Source organism: Cricetulus griseus, chromosome X (assembly GCF_003668045.3).
Source record: "Cricetulus griseus strain 17A/GY chromosome X, alternate assembly CriGri-PICRH-1.0, whole genome shotgun sequence".
Lineage (NCBI taxonomy): Eukaryota > Metazoa > Chordata > Mammalia > Rodentia > Cricetidae > Cricetulus > Cricetulus griseus.
In genome coordinates, this window is record NC_048604.1 from 62,284,073 (window position 1) to 62,302,894 (window position 18,822).

Below are 18,822 nucleotides of genomic sequence, written 5' to 3' on the forward strand. Positions count from 1 at the left end.
CTAAAAGAAAGAAGTTCCAAGTTTTCTAACACAGCATGCACACACTCTTTGAAGATGTAAAGATAGTAACTAACTTGATTTGACCATTACATATTGTAATTGTGTTTTGATTATCATGCTGAACCCCATAAATCCTTAACAATAATAGTGTATGAATTGAAAATGTGAAATAAACTGGTGTTGGTGTTGCACACCCTTAATCCCAGCCCTGGGGAGGCAGAGGCAGATGGAGCTCTGTGAGTTCAAGGCCAGCATGGTCCACAGAGTGAGTGCCAAGACAGGCTCCAAAGCAATACAGAGAAACCCTGTCTCAAAAAAACCAAAAATAAATAAATAAATAAATAAATAAATAAATAAATAAATAATGTAAAATAGTTCAAATATGAAAGTACAAGAGAAGAATAAAGACTATGTAAAGAATATGGTCAAACAACCCTCACAAAATAAATACAAATGGCCACCAAATGTATAAAAAGATGTTAAATTTCACACAGTGACTTGCAAATCAAAAGGAAAGCCTCACCTCTCTGAGTCACAAAATAGAACACTTTGAAATACATTAAATGTTGGTCATGGTAAGAGAAGTGGATCACTCCTAGACTGGTGACTGTATCCGAAGGCCGTACTCATCCTTTGTCTTAACAAAGGTCAGTCTTTTGGTTTGGCTCATTTCCTTTCTTCTCCTTGGAATCTCTTTGTTTGTTACACAAGTTCTAACAACTTGTGTGAGCAACTGCTTGAGAGGAACAGATGGGAAGACTTAGAGAAGTTCTCGAAATGGAAACAAAGCAAAAAGTCATAATTTAAGGACAGTTTCCTGTCATGTTACAGATGAGATGGAAAAATAAAAGAATATATCTTTTGTGGGCAAAAATTAGCTTAAACTCACAAAACAATGGCTTCAGCTTTAAGAGTTAAACAATCACTCATGTTTTTCATAAAGCAAAACACTTAAAACTAAATACATTTCATCATTTTTAAAGTCTCCAGCATGGGCCTTAACCCAGAGAAATTAAGCCCCTAAAGGCGCTTCATTGAACTGGAAGATAATGCAAAAAGGACCAAGGGAATAGTTAGATTTCCTCTTTAATCAGAAGCAGAAACCTGTCTGCATTCCGAAGTATACAAAACAGTATATAATCCAACAAGTAGAATATTTAATGAGTATTTCTTTAAAATATTGTCTTATTTCCACTTAGTCAATTTAACCCTAAAAGCAAGTTCTAAGGATAGATTCAGTTTTCTTGAAATAATGCAATCACTTAATTCTAGATTGATAGTATTGTCATTATAATAAGTGGGAATTGAGCATAACTATTTGCTTGAACAGTTATTCACTTCAATGGAAAATATAATTTCTTAGCTATTAAGTAACTGAGAAATGGAAACGTGATTTTTTTTAACAAAGGAAGAAAACATAAACCAGCTTTAAAAAACAAACTAAAGCAAACAAACAGGGAGATAGCTCAGAGGGTAAAACTCACTTGCTGTGCAAGCCTGATGACCTGAGTTCAATCCCCAGAATTGGAAGGAGACAACACCTGACTCTCAAGTTGGCCTCTGACCTTCACATGATCACTGTGGTATGTGTCCACAGTCCTATGCACGCACATGTGCATGCATGTGCACACACGTGCGCGCGCGCACACACATACACACACACACACACACACACACACACACACACACACACACACACAGCAGAATGATTTTCAAATAAAAATTGCAAATGACCTTTCCCATTGGCCAGAAATTCTGCGGATAAGCGAAAATAAGCTCTACTTTCAAATATTCAAATAGGAAGCCACACGCTTATTTCAATTGCTGTTTTCTCCCTTTTTTTTTTTTTTTTTTTTTTTTTTTTTTTTTTTTTTTGGTAAGAGTAGCCTGAATTGATGAGGCTTCTAAGTAGCCAGAAGAAGTCTGAAGCATCAAATCACATTAAAACATATAACCTGGAAATACAATGTTTTTAAAGACATCCTTACTTCAGTGACCCATAATCGTTACAACTGCAAAATGTAAATTTTTATTATTTGTGTGTATATGAGAGAGACTGCATGCATGCGCACGTGCACACAGGTGCACGAGCTATGAATGTGTGTATAAAGACCAGAGCCTGATGTTGGATATCTTTATTAATCTCTATGCACTTTACTTCCTCTTAGGGGAGGCAAGGGTTTATTTCCATCAACAGGTTATAGTCCGTCATTGAGAGGAGAAGGAACTCAGTTCCCCACTGTTGAAGGAGAAACTATGGAGCAATCTGCTTCTGCTTACTGGCTCACAGATTCATTTTGAACTAGTTTTCTTACAAACTAGGACCACCTGCCTCGGGAATGTGGGCCTTTCTTTTTGAGATAGGTTCTCTCACTGAATCTGGAGCCTCAGTTCACCTATGGTAGCTGACCAAAGAGCTGCAAGGATCTGTCTATCTCTCCCAACCACTGCCTTGAGTTTTGTGATTACAAGTGAGTATATATGTGCCTGGATTTCACATGGGTGCTGAGTAACTGAACTCAAGCACCCATGCTTTCAAAGCAGCCTCTTCATACTAAAAAGGCATGTTTGTTCTGCCCAGATTTCTCTTAGGAGGTACATTTATTCAGTGATTATTTTCTGACAGATAGCACTTTCTCTTTTGCTGCACTTTCACTTTGATTGAAATATCTGAAGTACTTGTTTATATATTATGAATATATATTAGTTTTTTGAGAATTTCATACAATTAAATCACTATATTCATCCTCCCTCACATAACTCTACTCAGATACACCCCTTTACTTTCCTTCTCAACCTTATGTCCCTTCACCTCCATCAAGGCTAATTTTTACTGCCCAAATATTCTTGGATGTGTGGCCTTCCACTGGAACACAGTCAACGTATCAAAGTTATGCACGTATTTTTTTGCGGGGGGGGGGGGGGGGTTCGAGACAGGGTTTCTCTGTGGCTTTTCGGAGGTTGTCCTGGAACTAGCTCTTGTAGACCAGGTTGGTCTCGAACTCACAGAGATCTGCCTGCCTCTGGCTGGGACTAAAGGCGTGTGACACCATTGCCTGGCTAATGCACAGTATTATAAATAGCAGAGACTTCCTTAAAAATCCCCCAAAACCTCCACTTGAGTTATATGATACCATTGGTGATTATCTTTATACATTAAGGACTTTTGAAATCCTAGTTTTACCTTTATTCTATCCCATTTTAAGTAGATATAAACTGAAAAAAATCCCTGCAAATGTTGGCTCTTCTGTTTTTAATAATTTATAACAAAATAAAACATTATATAAGGTTACACTTGACTTAAGAAAAAAATGATCTAAGTCAGTAGCTGCAATGCCAGAAATGGGAAAAGTGGGAAAATCACACAATACAAAGTTAGCAAATCTATTTCTATGAATGTCTTCTTAAAGCAGCATTTAACTTCAGCCTCTAGTTAAAATGGCATCAGGTTACTTGATAGAATATTTATTCTTAGAGAAGACATTGATTTCACACACAGAATCTATTCTACAGGCTACTGTTCTCTCAGTGGAGAGAGATTGTTTCTAATCAGGTTTCACTGGTGTCTGAGGCTCTGAGAAACAGATCCTTCCTTGAAAATAAGCTCTACTTTCATATATTTAAATAGGAAGCCAAGGGCATTTGTCAATTGCTGTTTTCTTTCTTTTATAAGAATAATCTGCATTGGTGAGGCTTCTAAGGAGCCAGAAAAAGCCCAAAACATTAAATCACATTAAAACATATAATGTCAAAATATAATTTTTTAAAGACAGCCTTATTTCAGGGACCTATAATAGTTACACAGTTTATAGAAGTACTTCAGTCAACATTTTAGTATTTTATATTTCAAAAAAAGTCAGAGAGTAAAACATTTCAAAATTAAGATTTAAAACATCTTGTATTTTATGCAAGAAAACACGGATATTACCTATACTAAAATGAACATAAAGCTTAATAGGAAAATTCAGTAACTTTGCCAGAAAATTGCTAAGAGATTTTAGGTGTTCTTCCCACAGAAAAGGGCACCCATCCTGTTGATAGACGTGCTAATTTGTTTGACTGTAATAATCATTTTAGTGTGTGTGTGCTAAACATCATACTGTACAGTTTAAGTAAATATAATTATTTAAAAAATTAAATAGTGGCATATTTAACCGACTAATACATAAATTTGAGGAAAGTAGAAGATTTTATAGCCGAATTAAGAGAGTTCAAAGTGCCAGGCATTGGTGGCGCACGCCTTTAATCCCAGCACTAGGGAGGCAGAGACAGGTGGATCTCTGTGAGTTCGAGACCATCCTGGTCTATAAGAGCTAGTTCCAGGACAGCCTCCAAAGCCACAGAGAAACCCTGTCTCAAAAGACCAAAAAAAAAAAAAAAGTTCAAAGCTCATTTCAAATAAAGGAAAGCACCTACTACAAGTTGGAAATCTCTGAGTGACTTATGGCCAATGAGAAGGGGCATTTGCAATTTTATTTGAAAACCGTTTTGCTGGTAAATGACAGAGGAAAACATGAGAAGGTGCTTGGCAATTTTAGTGATTAAAACTTTTATTCACTGATACTATCAGAGAGAGAGAGAGAGAGAAGATAAAATCACCAAATTTTCTTCTATTTTGAAATAGTTGAAAACTGAAAAGAGGATTTAATTTCAGGATCATAGATGAATAAGGGAACCATCGAACAAACAGAAATACATATGTGAAGTGCCTGTGGTCAGAGGTGCTTCTTGAGCTTTGAACTGACTGAGATTTAGCACAATTTGTGTTTATTTAACACGCCTTGTACTTCACTAACATTTCTGTTGAAGTTGTATAACTGCTGCCATCAAAACTACAGATAAAGTCTTCAAAACAGAAAAGAAAAAAAAAAAAGCCCTGCTGCACCTCTAATGGATGACCCCGGGCAAGTCATTTAAGCTGTCTGTGCTTGTGTTTACTAATCTGCATTACCAGAGTGTTGAACTAGAAAATCTCTAGGCTCTTCCAAGCTTAACATAAGAAAGTCTAAAATGCCATTTATTTAAATACTAGAAGAATTTTTTTACTACCATTTTCTTTCCTTTTTTTTTTTTTTTTTACCACTAGAAGTACACCTTCAAAAGCCATCATATAGGGGCCGCTCAGAATTCAGGTTTTTATTAGTCTTGAACCTGGAAAAAGGAGCTTTAGGTTCTCTTGAGTATAGTGTTTCAAGATTCAGTCTTGGGAAAGGGCTACCAGTAACCTAACTAAATTCAAAAGGTGAGTGCTTTAATGTACTGGATTCATTTTAGGCTTAATGTTTATTTTACCACAAAACACCAACCAATATATTCAAGACATAATTTTGGCAGAGTAGGATTTACATTATTATGTGCTAATATTTCAAACAAATTTTCTAATGTTTTTCACTTTAACATATAGCACAAATGATTAATGGTAGCCAAGTATCATCAAAGTTAGTGATATTTTAATATGGAAAAGACAATATTTATTACCAATCAGTACCTTTGTGGATTCCCTTGCATGTAAAACAGTGCATCGAGAATATTTTTTAGTTTTATTATTTAAATTAAATAAAATGAAATAATTAAAACAATCTTATTTTACATACCAATCCTAGCTCCCTCTCCCTCCTGTCCTCCCACTCCCCCCACCATCTCCCCATCCCACCTCCCCGTCCACTCCTCAGAGAGGGTGAGGATTCCCATGGGAGATCATCAAAGTCTGTGACATCATTTGGGGAAGGACCAAGGCTGTATCTAGGCTGAGAGAGTATCCCTCCATAGGGAATGATCTCGAAAAAGTCAGTTCATGCACTAGGGATTGATAAATATTATATCACTACTGCTACCACTGCCAGCGGCCCACAGACTGCCCAAGCCCCTAACTGACACTCACGTTCAGGGGGACTGGTTCGGTCTTATGAAGGTCTTCCACTTGCTCAGGTCAGTTGTTTCTGTGGGTTTCCCCAACATGGTCTTGACCCCTTTGCTCATCACTCCTCCCTCTCTACAACTGGACTCCAGGAATTCAACTCAGTGCTTAGCTGTGAGTCTCTGCTTCTGCTTCCATCAGCTACTGGATGAAGGCTCCATGATGGCATTTAAGGTAGTAATCTCTAGAAGAAACCATCCTGAGTAAGGCAACACAGACACAGAAAGAAAAACATGGTATGTACTCACTCATAAGTGGATATTAGGTATAGAGCAAAGGATAACCAGCCTTTGGGATAATCCTCAATCCCAGAGAAGCTAGGAAACAAGGAAGACCCTAAGAGTGACATATATGGTCCCCCGGAGAAAGGGAAAGGGACAAGATCCCCTAAGCAAATTGGGAGCATGGGAGGAGGGAAGGAGGAGAGAACATTTTTATCATATATATATTTAAATTAATATGCAGAACATTTGTAAACCTTTTTTGTTCCTTTTAACTCCCCATCATCCCTTTTCTCATAAACACATAATGTTAATATTTTATTTTATATTCTCTGTGGCAAACATTTTTAATGTTGATATATTTAATGTGTAAATTTTACATTTTCCTATGCCATTTCCCACTGGTTACTGAATGGACATGCTACAGTTACTCTAAATTGTGACAGTCATAGTAGGCATACTTAAATAGCCAAGGGAAATTACCCTGTGGATAATTGCCAGGCAATCAGTATTCATAGCTTTTAATAAAAAAGAGAAACAAGCTAGTGTAATTTTAAAAATAAGTGATCCATTAAAAAGTCTCACATTGACCATTACATAAAGATAAAATTCTGACTCTGTAATAATTTATCAGTTGTAGAAAATAATTTGTAAATACTGTAAATTTTGCATCAGATCCCTGGCAGCTGATATGCTGAAAAATATTTAGGCAAGAAAAACAATGAGGGCTGGAGGGGTAGCAAAGTGGTAGAGTACTTGCCGTAAGTGAATGAGGCCTATCTCCAACATCACCAGTTTGAGTCAATTTCTAGTCAAAGTTGTGCATGGCCAGGTATGGTTATTGTATGCCTTTAATACAAACACTGGGGAGGCAGAGGCCGGTGAATCTCTGTGAGTTCCAAACCAGCTTCATGGTAAGTAAAGTTCCAGGTCAGCCAGTCTATGTAGTGAGACCCTAGTTCATTAAAAAAAAAAAAAAAGCAGATTTGCTTATGCAACATGGTGGTTCAATCTAAATTACATAGTATGGGCAAGAGGGAAGGCTTTGTTGGGCTGAAATGATTAGCAAATACTTTGGTAAAGAGATCATGCTGGGTGACACTGCATTGTTTGGGATATTTTGGAGGTGACATGGTGCTTCAGATGCAGGTAAAATGTCACAAAGGTCAAGAGCTAAAGTAAGTTGGCTAGTACAAAGGACACCCACCTTGTTTACTGCTAGAAAGAATGATGAGGGTGGGATGAAGAGCTGGACAAATGTTCCACACTTAGGCAACCTGAAAGAGTAAGTCACAGTTTGAACAGGTTGGCTCCAAGGAGGAAGGACTGAGCAAAGCAGAAAACGGCTGACAAACCTGAGAGGCGCCAGAGCTCACTTAGTGATAGTACATTTCACCTTGTCTCCAATTCAAGACTCACCTCCCTGAGCTCATCTTGAGCATTTGTTTCAATTTACTGGGACTGGGCAGTCTGTTCCCTCAACAAGTACAAACTTTGTCTGCCTCTGTGTTTGCTACAGTGTAACAATCTCCACAAGGGTTCCCAGCCAGATACCACTTTTTCAAAAAAAGCCTTCTTCAAATATCTCAGTTTTAAAAGAGCCTCCCTACTCCCGCCTCGCCCCCACTGTATTATTAAATATAAACTTCACCATTCATGTAATACAAGCAACTTTGATTTGCAGATATGCATGCATCTGTTTTTCTCAATCCTACAGAGCTATAAAAATCCTTAGGGGCAGAAATTGTGCACTGTAACTTTGCATGCCACAGGGGTTTGCATTTTTATAAACTAGCCTACAAAAACAAAAATCCTACCCACAAAATAATGGTAAATAAGAATTTGTTGAATGAATGCATTCCAGTACTAACACGTTTTCATTCTCTTCATTTTTTCCCTTATCCTTATGAGACAATTCTTATACTGAAACCAATTTTCTCTCAGAAAATTAAATTACTGAAACATACCTTGGTTCTTCCAACAATGTTTTCACCATAAAGGTAACTAAAAAACACATCTAGAGCCTGGTCAGATGACACGTAACTGCAGGCAAAGGAAGCAAATTTAAATGTGCCTTTCTGATTTGTCTACTTGAATAAGAATGCAATATGAAGTTAGGGGCATAGGTTCAGCAGGTCTTAGTTTAAGTGGTTTGTTTTAACTCCACATGCAAAATGCTAGGGAAGAAGTAGCAAAACAAAATGAAGGGCTCTGCCAGGGTGCAGTTTAGATTGAACAGATAACTTGGCATTGTGTAGATCATAGACCTTTCATGTTTGTTTGTTTTGGGGGGTATTTTCTTTTGTCTGTAGCAGAATGTGTGTGTAGCCTAGAATCGTTTGAATCTCAGTATCTCACTGCCACATTGCCACTACCAATCCTGGCTAGAATTCTTTTAAATACACACACACACACACACACACACACACACACACACACACACACATATATATATATATATATATATATATAATACATGTATATAATGTGCATTTGTGTTTTCCCTGCATGTATGTCTGTGTGAGGGTGTCAGATCTTGGAGTTACAGACAGTTGTTAGCTGCCATTTGGGTGCTGGGGATTGAACCTGGGCTTTGGAAAAACAGCCAGTGCTCATAACTGCTGGACCATTTCTCCAGCCCCAGTCTGTTTTTTCTTTAAGCTACGAGAACATAAATAGAATTGGACATCTCACTAGGTAATAAACAGACAGGGTTTTACTAGGTAGCTCTGGTTGGCTTGATATGTAGATGAGGCTGGCCTTGATCTCATACAGATCACCCTGCCTCTGCCTCCCAAATGGCGGGATTAAAGATATGCACCACCAGGCCAGGGGCTAAATTCTTAAGTAACTGTTTAAAAGGTTAATTTTCTTTTTTTTTTTTATTAGCCTTTCAGTTTGAAAGGCTGTTGTTGAAGCACATTTAAATACAAATAGCTCTTTCAACAAGGGAGGCAAACCACTTCTCAAAAGAGGCTGCAGGGACCTGCATGCTTACTTCCAGTAACAATTAGCAGCCCTCAGCACTCTGTTTTAACCAGAAATATTTCTGGGCATTTTATTCTTTCCTTTCTCCAACCGTTTAGGTTTCAGAAACGACTCTGTCACCAGAAGACAAATGGGAGATTCTCAAAACAGAAAGCTGCTACTTAAACGCTGCCTGTGACCAGAAAAGGTTTCGGGGGCACTTCTATAGGCAAAATAAAATTAAATTAAATAAAAATAGGAGGCGCCTATTTTAGCAATGAAGATAAGGAATGGTTTTGTTTTGTTTTACATATAATTTTAAATATCACCTTTGAACTACGAAGCCATTAAAGCTAATGACTTTCCTCTGGATAGAAATCTGCTATTACTGAGTTCCCCCGTGGCCCCATTCAATTCTTGGTGGACCCCCTCCAGTCGGGGTAATGGCTCTTTTAGAAGGTAGGCGGCCTGCAGGAGCGTCCTGCTCGTCCAGGTCCCAGATTTATTGCTACTCTCCACCTGCGGGAGGCGCGCAGTTCTGGCACCCTTCTACAGCCAGGACCACAGTTCAGCTTTGGCGGGAAGTTCTCACGACCAGAAGCGTTCCCATTCTTTTTCCGATCTCTAAATGGGTGCTCCTGTCACTTCAACCTCACCCTCCTGCCAACTGGGAAAGACCCGAGCTCTAGCTCAATCCAGTCTCAAAAGGGCCCGCCACCCCGCGAGAAGGAAGGAAGGGGGTTGAGATCGTGGAAAAATACAACTGTTTGAGCTTTCGCTTGTCATTATAACATAAAAGGGTGAAAAGGCAAGAAAACTGGATTTCCTGCTGGTCACGTTGGAGCTCTAGGCGTCTGCTAAGTGCATGGACTCCGGCACCCCAGAGGCAGTCAGAGCCGGCAGTGTACGAGGGCTTCGGGCAAGTTCGCGGGCCACGCCTTCCGAACCGGCCACCTCTCCTCATTGGCCTGACAGCCTGTCACTCCAACCTGGCTCCCACTTCGGCTAACCATTCACGTAGTTTGGTTGCGTCTTGGCGTGTTTAATGTTGCCAATAACGAGAGATTTTTTTTAGGGGGAGGGGGGACTCGAGAACATATCGTGCTGCAATTAGTTCATTGAAAACTCAGTCGCTCGCGGAGCGGTCAGACGGAGACTGCTCTCGGCATTTTTCCCTCCTGCCTAAGGATCTCCTGCGGAGAGCTGCAACAATGCCCAAAAGAAAGGTAAGTGAAATGAGAAGATAGACGGGAGATTAGCTGCTGAAATACATATTTCCTACGGCAGAGATTTCTATCTTTTTGAAAGAGCATTTTGGCTTCTAGTTTGATTTTTGTGATGTTCCGAATGGAAGGCGAGGGAAAGGTAGCGAGCTGTCTGTGTTTGGTTTCGGAAGGTCTCGTATGCAACTGGTAGTTCACTTTTGGCTTGTTTTGTTTAAGGGAGAGAATCGTTTGAGAGGTGTCTCCATGCTGAATTACAAACAGCCATAGCGCTGTGCTGTCGCTTCCTACCCCACCCCCCTTCCTCCGCTTACCCTATTGGAGAACTCTTCTCCCAACCACACTTCCAGCGCCAGCTTCCTCCTCTACCTCCAGTTTTTCTCCGGGAACCGTCCCGTTTGGAGGAACGAAAGCCCTGGCTTTCTCTTGTTTTTGCCTTTGTTCTTTCCGTTTTCTTTTTTCTTTTTTTCCCCCTCTTCCCTCCTCCACTTCTTGTCATGCCAGATGGCTATGCAATGGTAATCCTGTGCCATTAGGCGGCGCAGACTTCAAACTGTCCTAGAGAAGGAAGAGATTCACCGCTGTAATTAGAAACTTTAGATCTGAGAGATTTGGCACTCTCGGAACTCTCTAGTTAAAGGTGGAAAGGTGATTAGTGAGCCGCGTCTGAGAAACTACAACCAGCGTTGGATGGTGGGGCGGCGTGAGATTTGTTCACTTTAGACATTGGGAGTTGGTCTGAGCTACCAAGGGCTTCAGGTCTTCTGTAAACCTTCATTTCAAAATTCCTGTCTCCGAATAGATAGGAAATAAGTTGACGCTCAGTATTTGTTTCTTTTTTTTCTGCCGAGTCTCTTACATCTAAAATGGAGTGCTGTTTCATTGCTTTGGTGAAATCGTAAAACACTGCGTTAATGTAAAAGAGCCTTATAATTGCTTTTATATTCTTGTGAATCCGTCCGCCTTCCGTATTCCTAGAACCCAGAAACGAGGCTGAATTCCTCAGTGCTCTGGGCTGTATGAAACGATGAAATAATAGCCTGGTAATTCCCAGGGTAAAGGGCTACTCAGATACCGAAAGCGATTGTTTCTAATCACCACCCCCTTTCCCCAGGCTCCCGCCGGGCTCTTTTAGGCTTGTGCAATGGATCTTGCTTTTTTACAGAGCTGACAGCAACCTTGGAGCAGGTAGTGGCGGGAAGTTTTAAAATCCTCTGCCTGCTTCTCCGAATAAAACGTTGACGTTAGAACAAAGACGTTCTTCCCTGAAAGTATGGTGGGGCTGTTGTTTTGTATGCAGAACTTGGGAAGGAAAATAGTCCGTAATTCGTAGAGCAGGTCAGATAGATACCATTGCATAGCAAACATAAGGCAAGAGAGGGAAATTGCAAGAAGCTCCGCCTTCGTTCGTCCCGCCCCAACCCTTGTTTTGGCTTTAACATTAGAGCAGGTGGATTTCAAAATGAAAATGGTTTGTTTTTAAGAGACGTTATTTACACAAAAAAAAGGTTACACTGGCTCTTTGTAAATGGGTCTTAAGCATGGACTTGCATCTTGGTGCACGTTTCCTATTACTAAAACAGCAGATGTAGAATAGCTGCTAGGAAACAACACGTGGCTGCTGGAGCGGGAACCCAGGAAAAAAGTCACAAGTGGCTAAAGTTATAATTACAATCCAGCAGCGATATTTTCTGGGCTGTGTATTTATACTGACTATCCTATTTCTCTTTTTTTATTTTTATTTTTCTCCCTCTACATAGGCTGCAGGTGATGCCAGTCAGGAGGTGAGTGTCTTTAGTTTGTGAGTTTCTCTGAAAAAAATGCACCCATTTTAGAAACTAAAGACATATAACTAGGTAAAAATAAATGCTGGTGGTTATATTTGTACCAAATGAGTACTAACTAATATTGGGTATGCCAGTGCTCTCTCAAAAGTACATTAATAAAAATGACAGGCCTTTTGGAATTGAGGATTCTACTGTGCTTGTTATGATATCAGATCCAGAGAGCACCTTCTTAGGCTTAAATTCTGTTTTGCCAGTTGGTAAGCAAAAAAGCATATTTTCATTTGAAGATGTGCTCCTCGATAATAGCAATTTTACTGATTTAGCTCAGTGAAAGAAGCTTGTCATAGGATTTTATTCCCTCTACCATATGAAAAGGGGGTCAGATGTGTGTACTATGGTATTTCCTAGCCAAATTTATAATCACTTCCTTAGTAGCAATATTTACAGTGTTACACCAAATATTGTCCCAATAAAAATAACTCTAGATTTGTATATCTATAATTCGTGTGACTGTTTTTTTTCCCCACATCCAGCCAAAGAGAAGATCTGCCCGACTGTCTGCTGTAAGTGGCCTTTGTAAAATGCTGCCCATGTTAGTTAGCATGGAATGGAGGTTTTAGAATCATGGAATCCTAGACAATATTATGTTTAATACAAGGCTTATTTGGAAGGGTTCTGAAAGAAAGGTTTTTTTGTTTGTTTGTTTTTGGTTCCTAGTGCTTATTTTAAATCGTACTCATAGTTTTCATTGCTAGTGCTCTTTCTTCAAATATGATATCTTCCTCTTTTCTTATATAATGATGTTTCCTGATGCAGATGCCTGTGCCCTTTACACCAGAGGTGAAGCCTAAAAGAACGCCAACTCCAAGGGTAAATGTTCAAATTCTAAGGTTGAAGAAAATGTGTTTTTAGAAATAAATTGCAGAAATGCACACAACTGATCCTTTTGTTTTCTTCATAGTTTGCTTAACCAGAAACATAATGTACCATACAGTACATATAATTCTACTGGGTGGTGAATATTTGTATATGTTTTGGGACTGGTTAGCTGTGTCTTAGCATTTATTTGGTAGTTACAATACAATATTGTGAATGTAAAATAAAAAAAATGTTGGTGGATGACATGGTAAATGCATATGTCTTTGAGACTTAGTCAATAAAATACCAATATTCCGAGGAAAACAAAGGCCATGAACTGCAGTAGCCCAATAGTGTGTTATAATCATAACAGCAACTAACATTTGAAACATTTAAGGATATGCTTTCATATATGTTGCTTTAAATGGAGTCAAATGATTTTATATAGATGTCTGTGCTTGGATGTTAAAAATAATGGCAGGCTGAAAGAGAAATAAAATCAATATTAAGTTAATTCCTAATTGCTTTGTTACAATTTTTTCTAACAACTGGCTGAATTACACAAATGAGAAAAGCCTACAGCTATAAAGAATATTTGCAGAAAGCCATCCAGTAAACCCTGTTCTTATGTAGCTTCTGTTTCAGCATCTGTCTCCAGGTTCCTGCCCCGAGTTCCCTAGATGATAGACTATAGATAAATCCTCCCCCCACCACCAAAAAAAAAAAAAAAAAACACCATAAGAATATTTGACTACTTACCTGGCAGGAGAGATACCATGATCACTAAGGAGGTGTTTCCAGGGCTAGACTCATTCATTGCACTCCAGATGTGCTGACCCCTGCCGTTTCTCCACTTAAGGGAAACTTGACTGCATAATTTGTGGTAGTGGGGGGACTGCGTTTGTGCTCTCCCCTGGAAAATAAAAGGATTTTTGAGATGATGACACAACAAACTATGATCATTTTTTAAAGACGCTTTTGATATTTTTCATTTAAAAATTCTTAAAGGCTAATTATCTTGATCAATCAATTTACATATTGATGCAGTGCTAGCTGTTGAACGGTTCTTCTGCAAGTTGCACTGAGAGAGTGAAAATGGGAAAAAAGAATAGGAATAAATCATGATGGGTATTATATAATCATACACTTTAAAATAGTTTATATTCCTCAGATCTTGGTTTCTCACTCATTAACAGAATAATAGCTTTTATGTGTGGTGCAGTATATAATTTCTAAATCAATTACATTGATATTTTTTCAAGTGACTCTTATAATGTGTCCCTGTGTGGTGAGTGGTATTATCTTTTATATATGAAAACACAATCTGAAAGAGATTTATACCTTTCCTCAAGAAAACAGTAGATAAGTGGAAGATCTAGGATTCAAATAGATTTCTCTGGTATCCTAAATAAATGATCCTTCTACTGTAAACACGTAAGCAAAGAAGTTTCTTATAGCAAAACAGAAAAATTCAAGGAACTGTATAGCTTACACATAAAGATTAAAACAGCTGCATCCCATGATGGTCTCTACTAAATGTGTCTAAATTGATGTTCTCACTAACATGACATTTCTCTTAATTACTACCAATGGAGACTTTATAATTAACACAACCCTATTGCTAATGATTAGACTAGGCAGCAATAAACTGACTTTTGGTAAGAGGCATTCAATTCATCAGGCTAATCGGATGCTGGGAATTGGACCTTGGTGGGTGCTAGTGAACACTAACTTGTTATTTCTCATTGCACTCAGCATAAAAGAAGATTTCTTTAATTTATATCAAGGTAACAGAATTCACTTTTAATGATGCTTTAGGGGTAACATTGAAAGAGTTATGTGTTAATTTTATTGTTATCAGATTTATGTGTAGTATGCTAAAGCTCTCCTTAAATTATTTTATCAGTTGTTAATGTAACTTTAGTGGTTTAATTAACATAGCAGCTTAATTGTGTATTTTTATTATTTGTGTTTCTGAACAGAAACTGAAGACCACAAATGTTGCAGTGGAAGAAAACAAAGATGTTGGTGCCGTAACAATTCCTGAAACCAAGCCAGAGGATGTTAAAGAAGAGTGCAATGTGGAAAATGCTGAAAATGGAGAAGCCAAAATTATTGAGGTATCTTGAAACGTTAGCAGATATATCATCTTGAAAACTTAACATTGCAAGTGAAAGCAATCTTAGTTGCCTATTAGTTTAAAAAATAGTAAATGAATAGTGGTTCTGTGGTAAACTGGCATCTAAATAGAAAATATGAGCATTGCAGGTGGTAGCAGAAGCAGTTGGTTAGCAATGCTATTGCTTTAACAATGGCAGTAAACATGCCTTACTAAACTCTCTTATTAAACACAGGCCAAACTTCAATTCCTTTTGTCAACACATGGACTATTTGTAACTCTTTTCCCAGAAAAAGCCTTTTTATTTCCTCTGTAGGTGGTATAACAAATTATTATAGAATTGTTTTCCCAAACAAGGTCTTGTGTAGCCCAGGATGGCCTCAAAATCATTTATATAGTCAAGAATTACCTGGAACTTCTGATCCTCCTTGCCTCCACCTCCTGAGTGCTATGATTACAAACCTGCACCACACACACACACACACACACACACACACACACACACACACACACACACACACACTAATTTATGCCAGGCTGGGGCTCCAACTTAGACTTTCATGTATACAAACACTCTATCAGGTGTGATACATGGCCTTCTGTGTATTGTGTTTTTAATAGGTTTCGTTTTATGTATTTAATGTATCCTACACTTTTAGGTAGTCTAGTAAAATACCTAAAGTGAGATGTCAAATAAAACATACATATATGTAAAATATAAGTAATCATACAAGATTTTCTAGTAATTTTTGTTTTTTTTTTTAAGCACAAATGTGCTCCCTGTGAGGCTGAAGCAAGCCTGGTCGACAGGAGTAGGCTGCAGGACAGCCAGAGGCACATAATGAAATACTGTCTTAAACACACACACACACACACACACACACACACACACACACACACACACACACACACACACAAGCACAAATGTAAATTGTGCTTAGTGGTGCATGCCTGTTACTCCTTATGGTTTTATTGCTGTGAAGAGACACCATGACCACAGCTACTTGTATTTAATTGGGGTTGGCTTAAAGTTTCAGAGGTTTAGTTCGTTATCATAATGGTGGGAGCATGGCAGCACTCAGTCTGACATGGTACTGGAGTAGTAGTTGAGTGTTTTACATCTAGGTAGTAGTAGTAGTGGTAGTAGCCGAGAGTTCTATGCAGGCAGCAGGAAGAGAGTGATACTGGGCCTGGCTTAGGCTTCTAAAACCTCAAAGCCCACCCCTTTGCTGGCTACCTACCACAAGGCCACACCAACTCCAACAAGACCAACACCTCCTAATCCTTCTCAAGTAGTCCAAATCACTGATGACTAAGCATTCAAATATATGAGCCGACGGTGGCCATTCTTATTGAAACCACCACATGCAGTAGGTAGGTGGAAGCTGGAGAATCACTGTGAGTTCAAGGCCACCTTGGGCTAGGTAGTAAGACCTTATCTCAAAAGAAAAAACAGCATTATTTTCCATAGGACTTCTTTATCTCCACATTTTTTATTTACTGAAAGTTTATGACACAGAATAAATAAACATCCTTTGTTTATTTAGTTTGTTTCATCATATTTGTAGTGAAAATTGTTTATATAGACAAACTTTACTGAATTTGTGGTTTCAGACATCTATTTGTGGTGCTCTGTATCAAGATATAGTTGTTTATTGTTTAGAATATTTTTCATATATCATGGTTTTTCCATGGGAAAACTACTTTCTGGCAAAAGAAATTTAATCAGGCTTTTCATGAATCAGATATAATCTGATCTAAGCATGTGAGAGAAAACAGCTCTAAATTTACAATCTTGTTTTTCCTCATCCTATCTAGGCACCCATCCCCAAAATGGAAACTGAGGAAATAAAGATGAATGAAGACGCTGAAGAAGATGGAGGCGAAAAGAAAGAAGCAGTGGCAGCAGAAGGAAAAGATGATGAGCTAGAAGAAAATGTCCAAAATATAGAGAAAGATGAAGATGGAAAAGAGGATGAAGATAAAGGTGAGGAGGTAAAAGATGGAAATAGGGAAGAAATCCTCGAAGAGAAGGCAGATTCAGCAGAAAGTGAGGATGTGAAAGAGGAAAAAGATGATGAAGAAAAAGGAGATGATGAAAAAGAAGATGGCAAAGAGGAAGGGGATGGGAAGAAGGAAGAAGAGAAAGATGACAAGGAAGAGAAAGCTGAAGTGGAAGAAGAAGTAGAAGAACAGAAAGAGGAAAAAGAAGAGGAAGATGGAAAACGCAAAGAAGAGGAAAATAAGGAAGATGGAAAGGAAGGCCAGAGTGAGGAAGATGGGAAGGAGAAAGATGATGGGAAAGAAGAAGATAGAAAGGAGGAAGAAGGAAAAGGAAAAGAGGTTGCAGGGGGAGGCAATGATGAAAACAAGGTGGAGGCTGAAAAAGAAGCTGAAAACAAAGATTTCAAACAAGATGGAGAAAAGGAGAAGTCTCTGAGTGGTGTCTAAAACTGCCCTATGTGATGTCATAATTTGGTAACAAGTACCTTCCTGTTGTAATGTTAATAGAGATAAATATTTTTATCAGATATTTTATAAACAGTGCTTTTCTTTAGCATCATTCAATCTTGGAACATCATCATACAGGTTATTAGTTGCAAAACACCTAACATGACACCTTTATACATTTTGTGATTATAGTAGTGCAAAATATAAAATGTATACTTGCAACTTTGTGAATTTCACTGTGTGTAAGTTATATATTAAATTTTTGAGTTTCAATTTTATTCTTATACGTGATAATTTTCAAAGTAGGAGAATTCCAAAAGAAAGAGTTTGGTACAACTTTGATGTAGTTCTCAAGGTTGCTTTTATAAAGAAGGTCAACTATTTTCAGGTAATGTTAAGAGTTAGAATTGCCATTACCAAATATAACTGTATCAGTAGCTTGGAAAGAATATAAAAATCTTAATTTTGGTTTTGAAGAAATTTAAATGTTTATTTCAGGAGGGCAGTTTTGATCATATGTGTATGCACAAAGTTTTGCTGGATTTATCATAATAAAACAGTTCCACAAAGGTAATTATGGTTTGTGATATTTCAAAAACTATAGTTTAGTGGGCTATTTAAATTCTTGATTTTTCTCCCATTTGGTATCCAGGAAAATATTTGATGGGTTTTTATTGAAATAGAATTAATAACACATAAGACTCAATATTTTAATCATTTGAAAGTTTGCAGGGAATTGGTTTATGTATATTGATTCATTTTTATATCTTAAGGATAATTCAACTCAGTCAAAGCACATTTGATTTTTTCATTAGTATTTATTTATATTTCTTCTAAATTGTATCAGTTACAAATCTGCCAGGCACACTTATTACTGTTTGTGTTAACAGTATGGTCAGTAATGTCCTTTGATATGTAGAAGGTATTTTTTATTTTGATGATCAGTCCATTTGACTCTCTTGTAGCTTATGTGCCAAAGCACATTACAAAAGTGCTATGCTCTTTTGTTGAAGATTTAAAAGTTGGACCGGGTGGTGGTAGTGCACACCTTTAATCCCAGCACTTGGGAGGTAGATGCAGGAGGATTTCTGTGAGTTCTAGGCCAACATGGTCTACAGTTTGTTCCAGGACAGCTAAGGCTATACAGAGAAGACCTGTCTCAGAAAAACAACAACAACAAAAGATTTGAGTTGGAGGTAGAGGGGGCAGTATCAAGAGTTCATTGTACATAATTGTTAGACAATGATGGTAAACATACTGCCAGAACACCCCACATAAA

General features: G+C 38.1%; 1 protein-coding gene, 1 long non-coding RNA gene and 1 other non-coding gene across 4 annotated transcripts in view; 2 read left to right on the forward strand and 1 right to left on the reverse strand.

Annotated features, from left to right (window-relative positions):
• Positions 1–6,072: 6,072 nt before the first annotated feature.
• LOC103163044 overlaps positions 6,073–18,822 on the reverse strand; it is a 154,845-nt gene continuing 142,095 nt past the window's right edge. Inside the window, exons 4-7 of the long non-coding RNA XR_004771520.1 lie at positions 13,733–13,886; positions 10,643–13,455; positions 7,346–7,415; positions 6,073–6,116 (exon numbers count right to left, since the gene is read on the reverse strand). This is a non-coding gene — a long non-coding RNA (uncharacterized LOC103163044). The remainder of the gene's footprint in view (positions 6,117–7,345; positions 7,416–10,642; positions 13,456–13,732; positions 13,887–18,822) is intronic.
• On the forward strand, positions 10,169–18,117 carry Hmgn5 (high mobility group nucleosome binding domain 5). Of its 2 annotated transcripts, XM_027432916.2 has the most exons (6): positions 10,170–10,331; positions 12,089–12,112; positions 12,649–12,678; positions 12,932–12,985; positions 14,956–15,093; positions 16,911–18,117. In XM_027432916.2, exons 1-6 carry the CDS (start codon positions 10,317–10,319, stop codon positions 17,541–17,543), a joined length of 894 nt encoding a protein of 297 aa, XP_027288717.1. In that variant the 5' UTR covers positions 10,170–10,316; the 3' UTR covers positions 17,544–18,117. The 2 variants fall into 2 exon arrangements, with proteins under 2 accessions (XP_027288718.1, XP_027288717.1); XM_027432917.2 differs by lacking the exon at positions 12,649–12,678 and having other exon boundaries at positions 10,169–10,331.
• On the forward strand, positions 13,725–13,889 carry LOC113837726. The gene has a single exon (XR_003488449.1). It is a non-coding gene; the product is annotated as a U1 spliceosomal RNA (small nuclear RNA).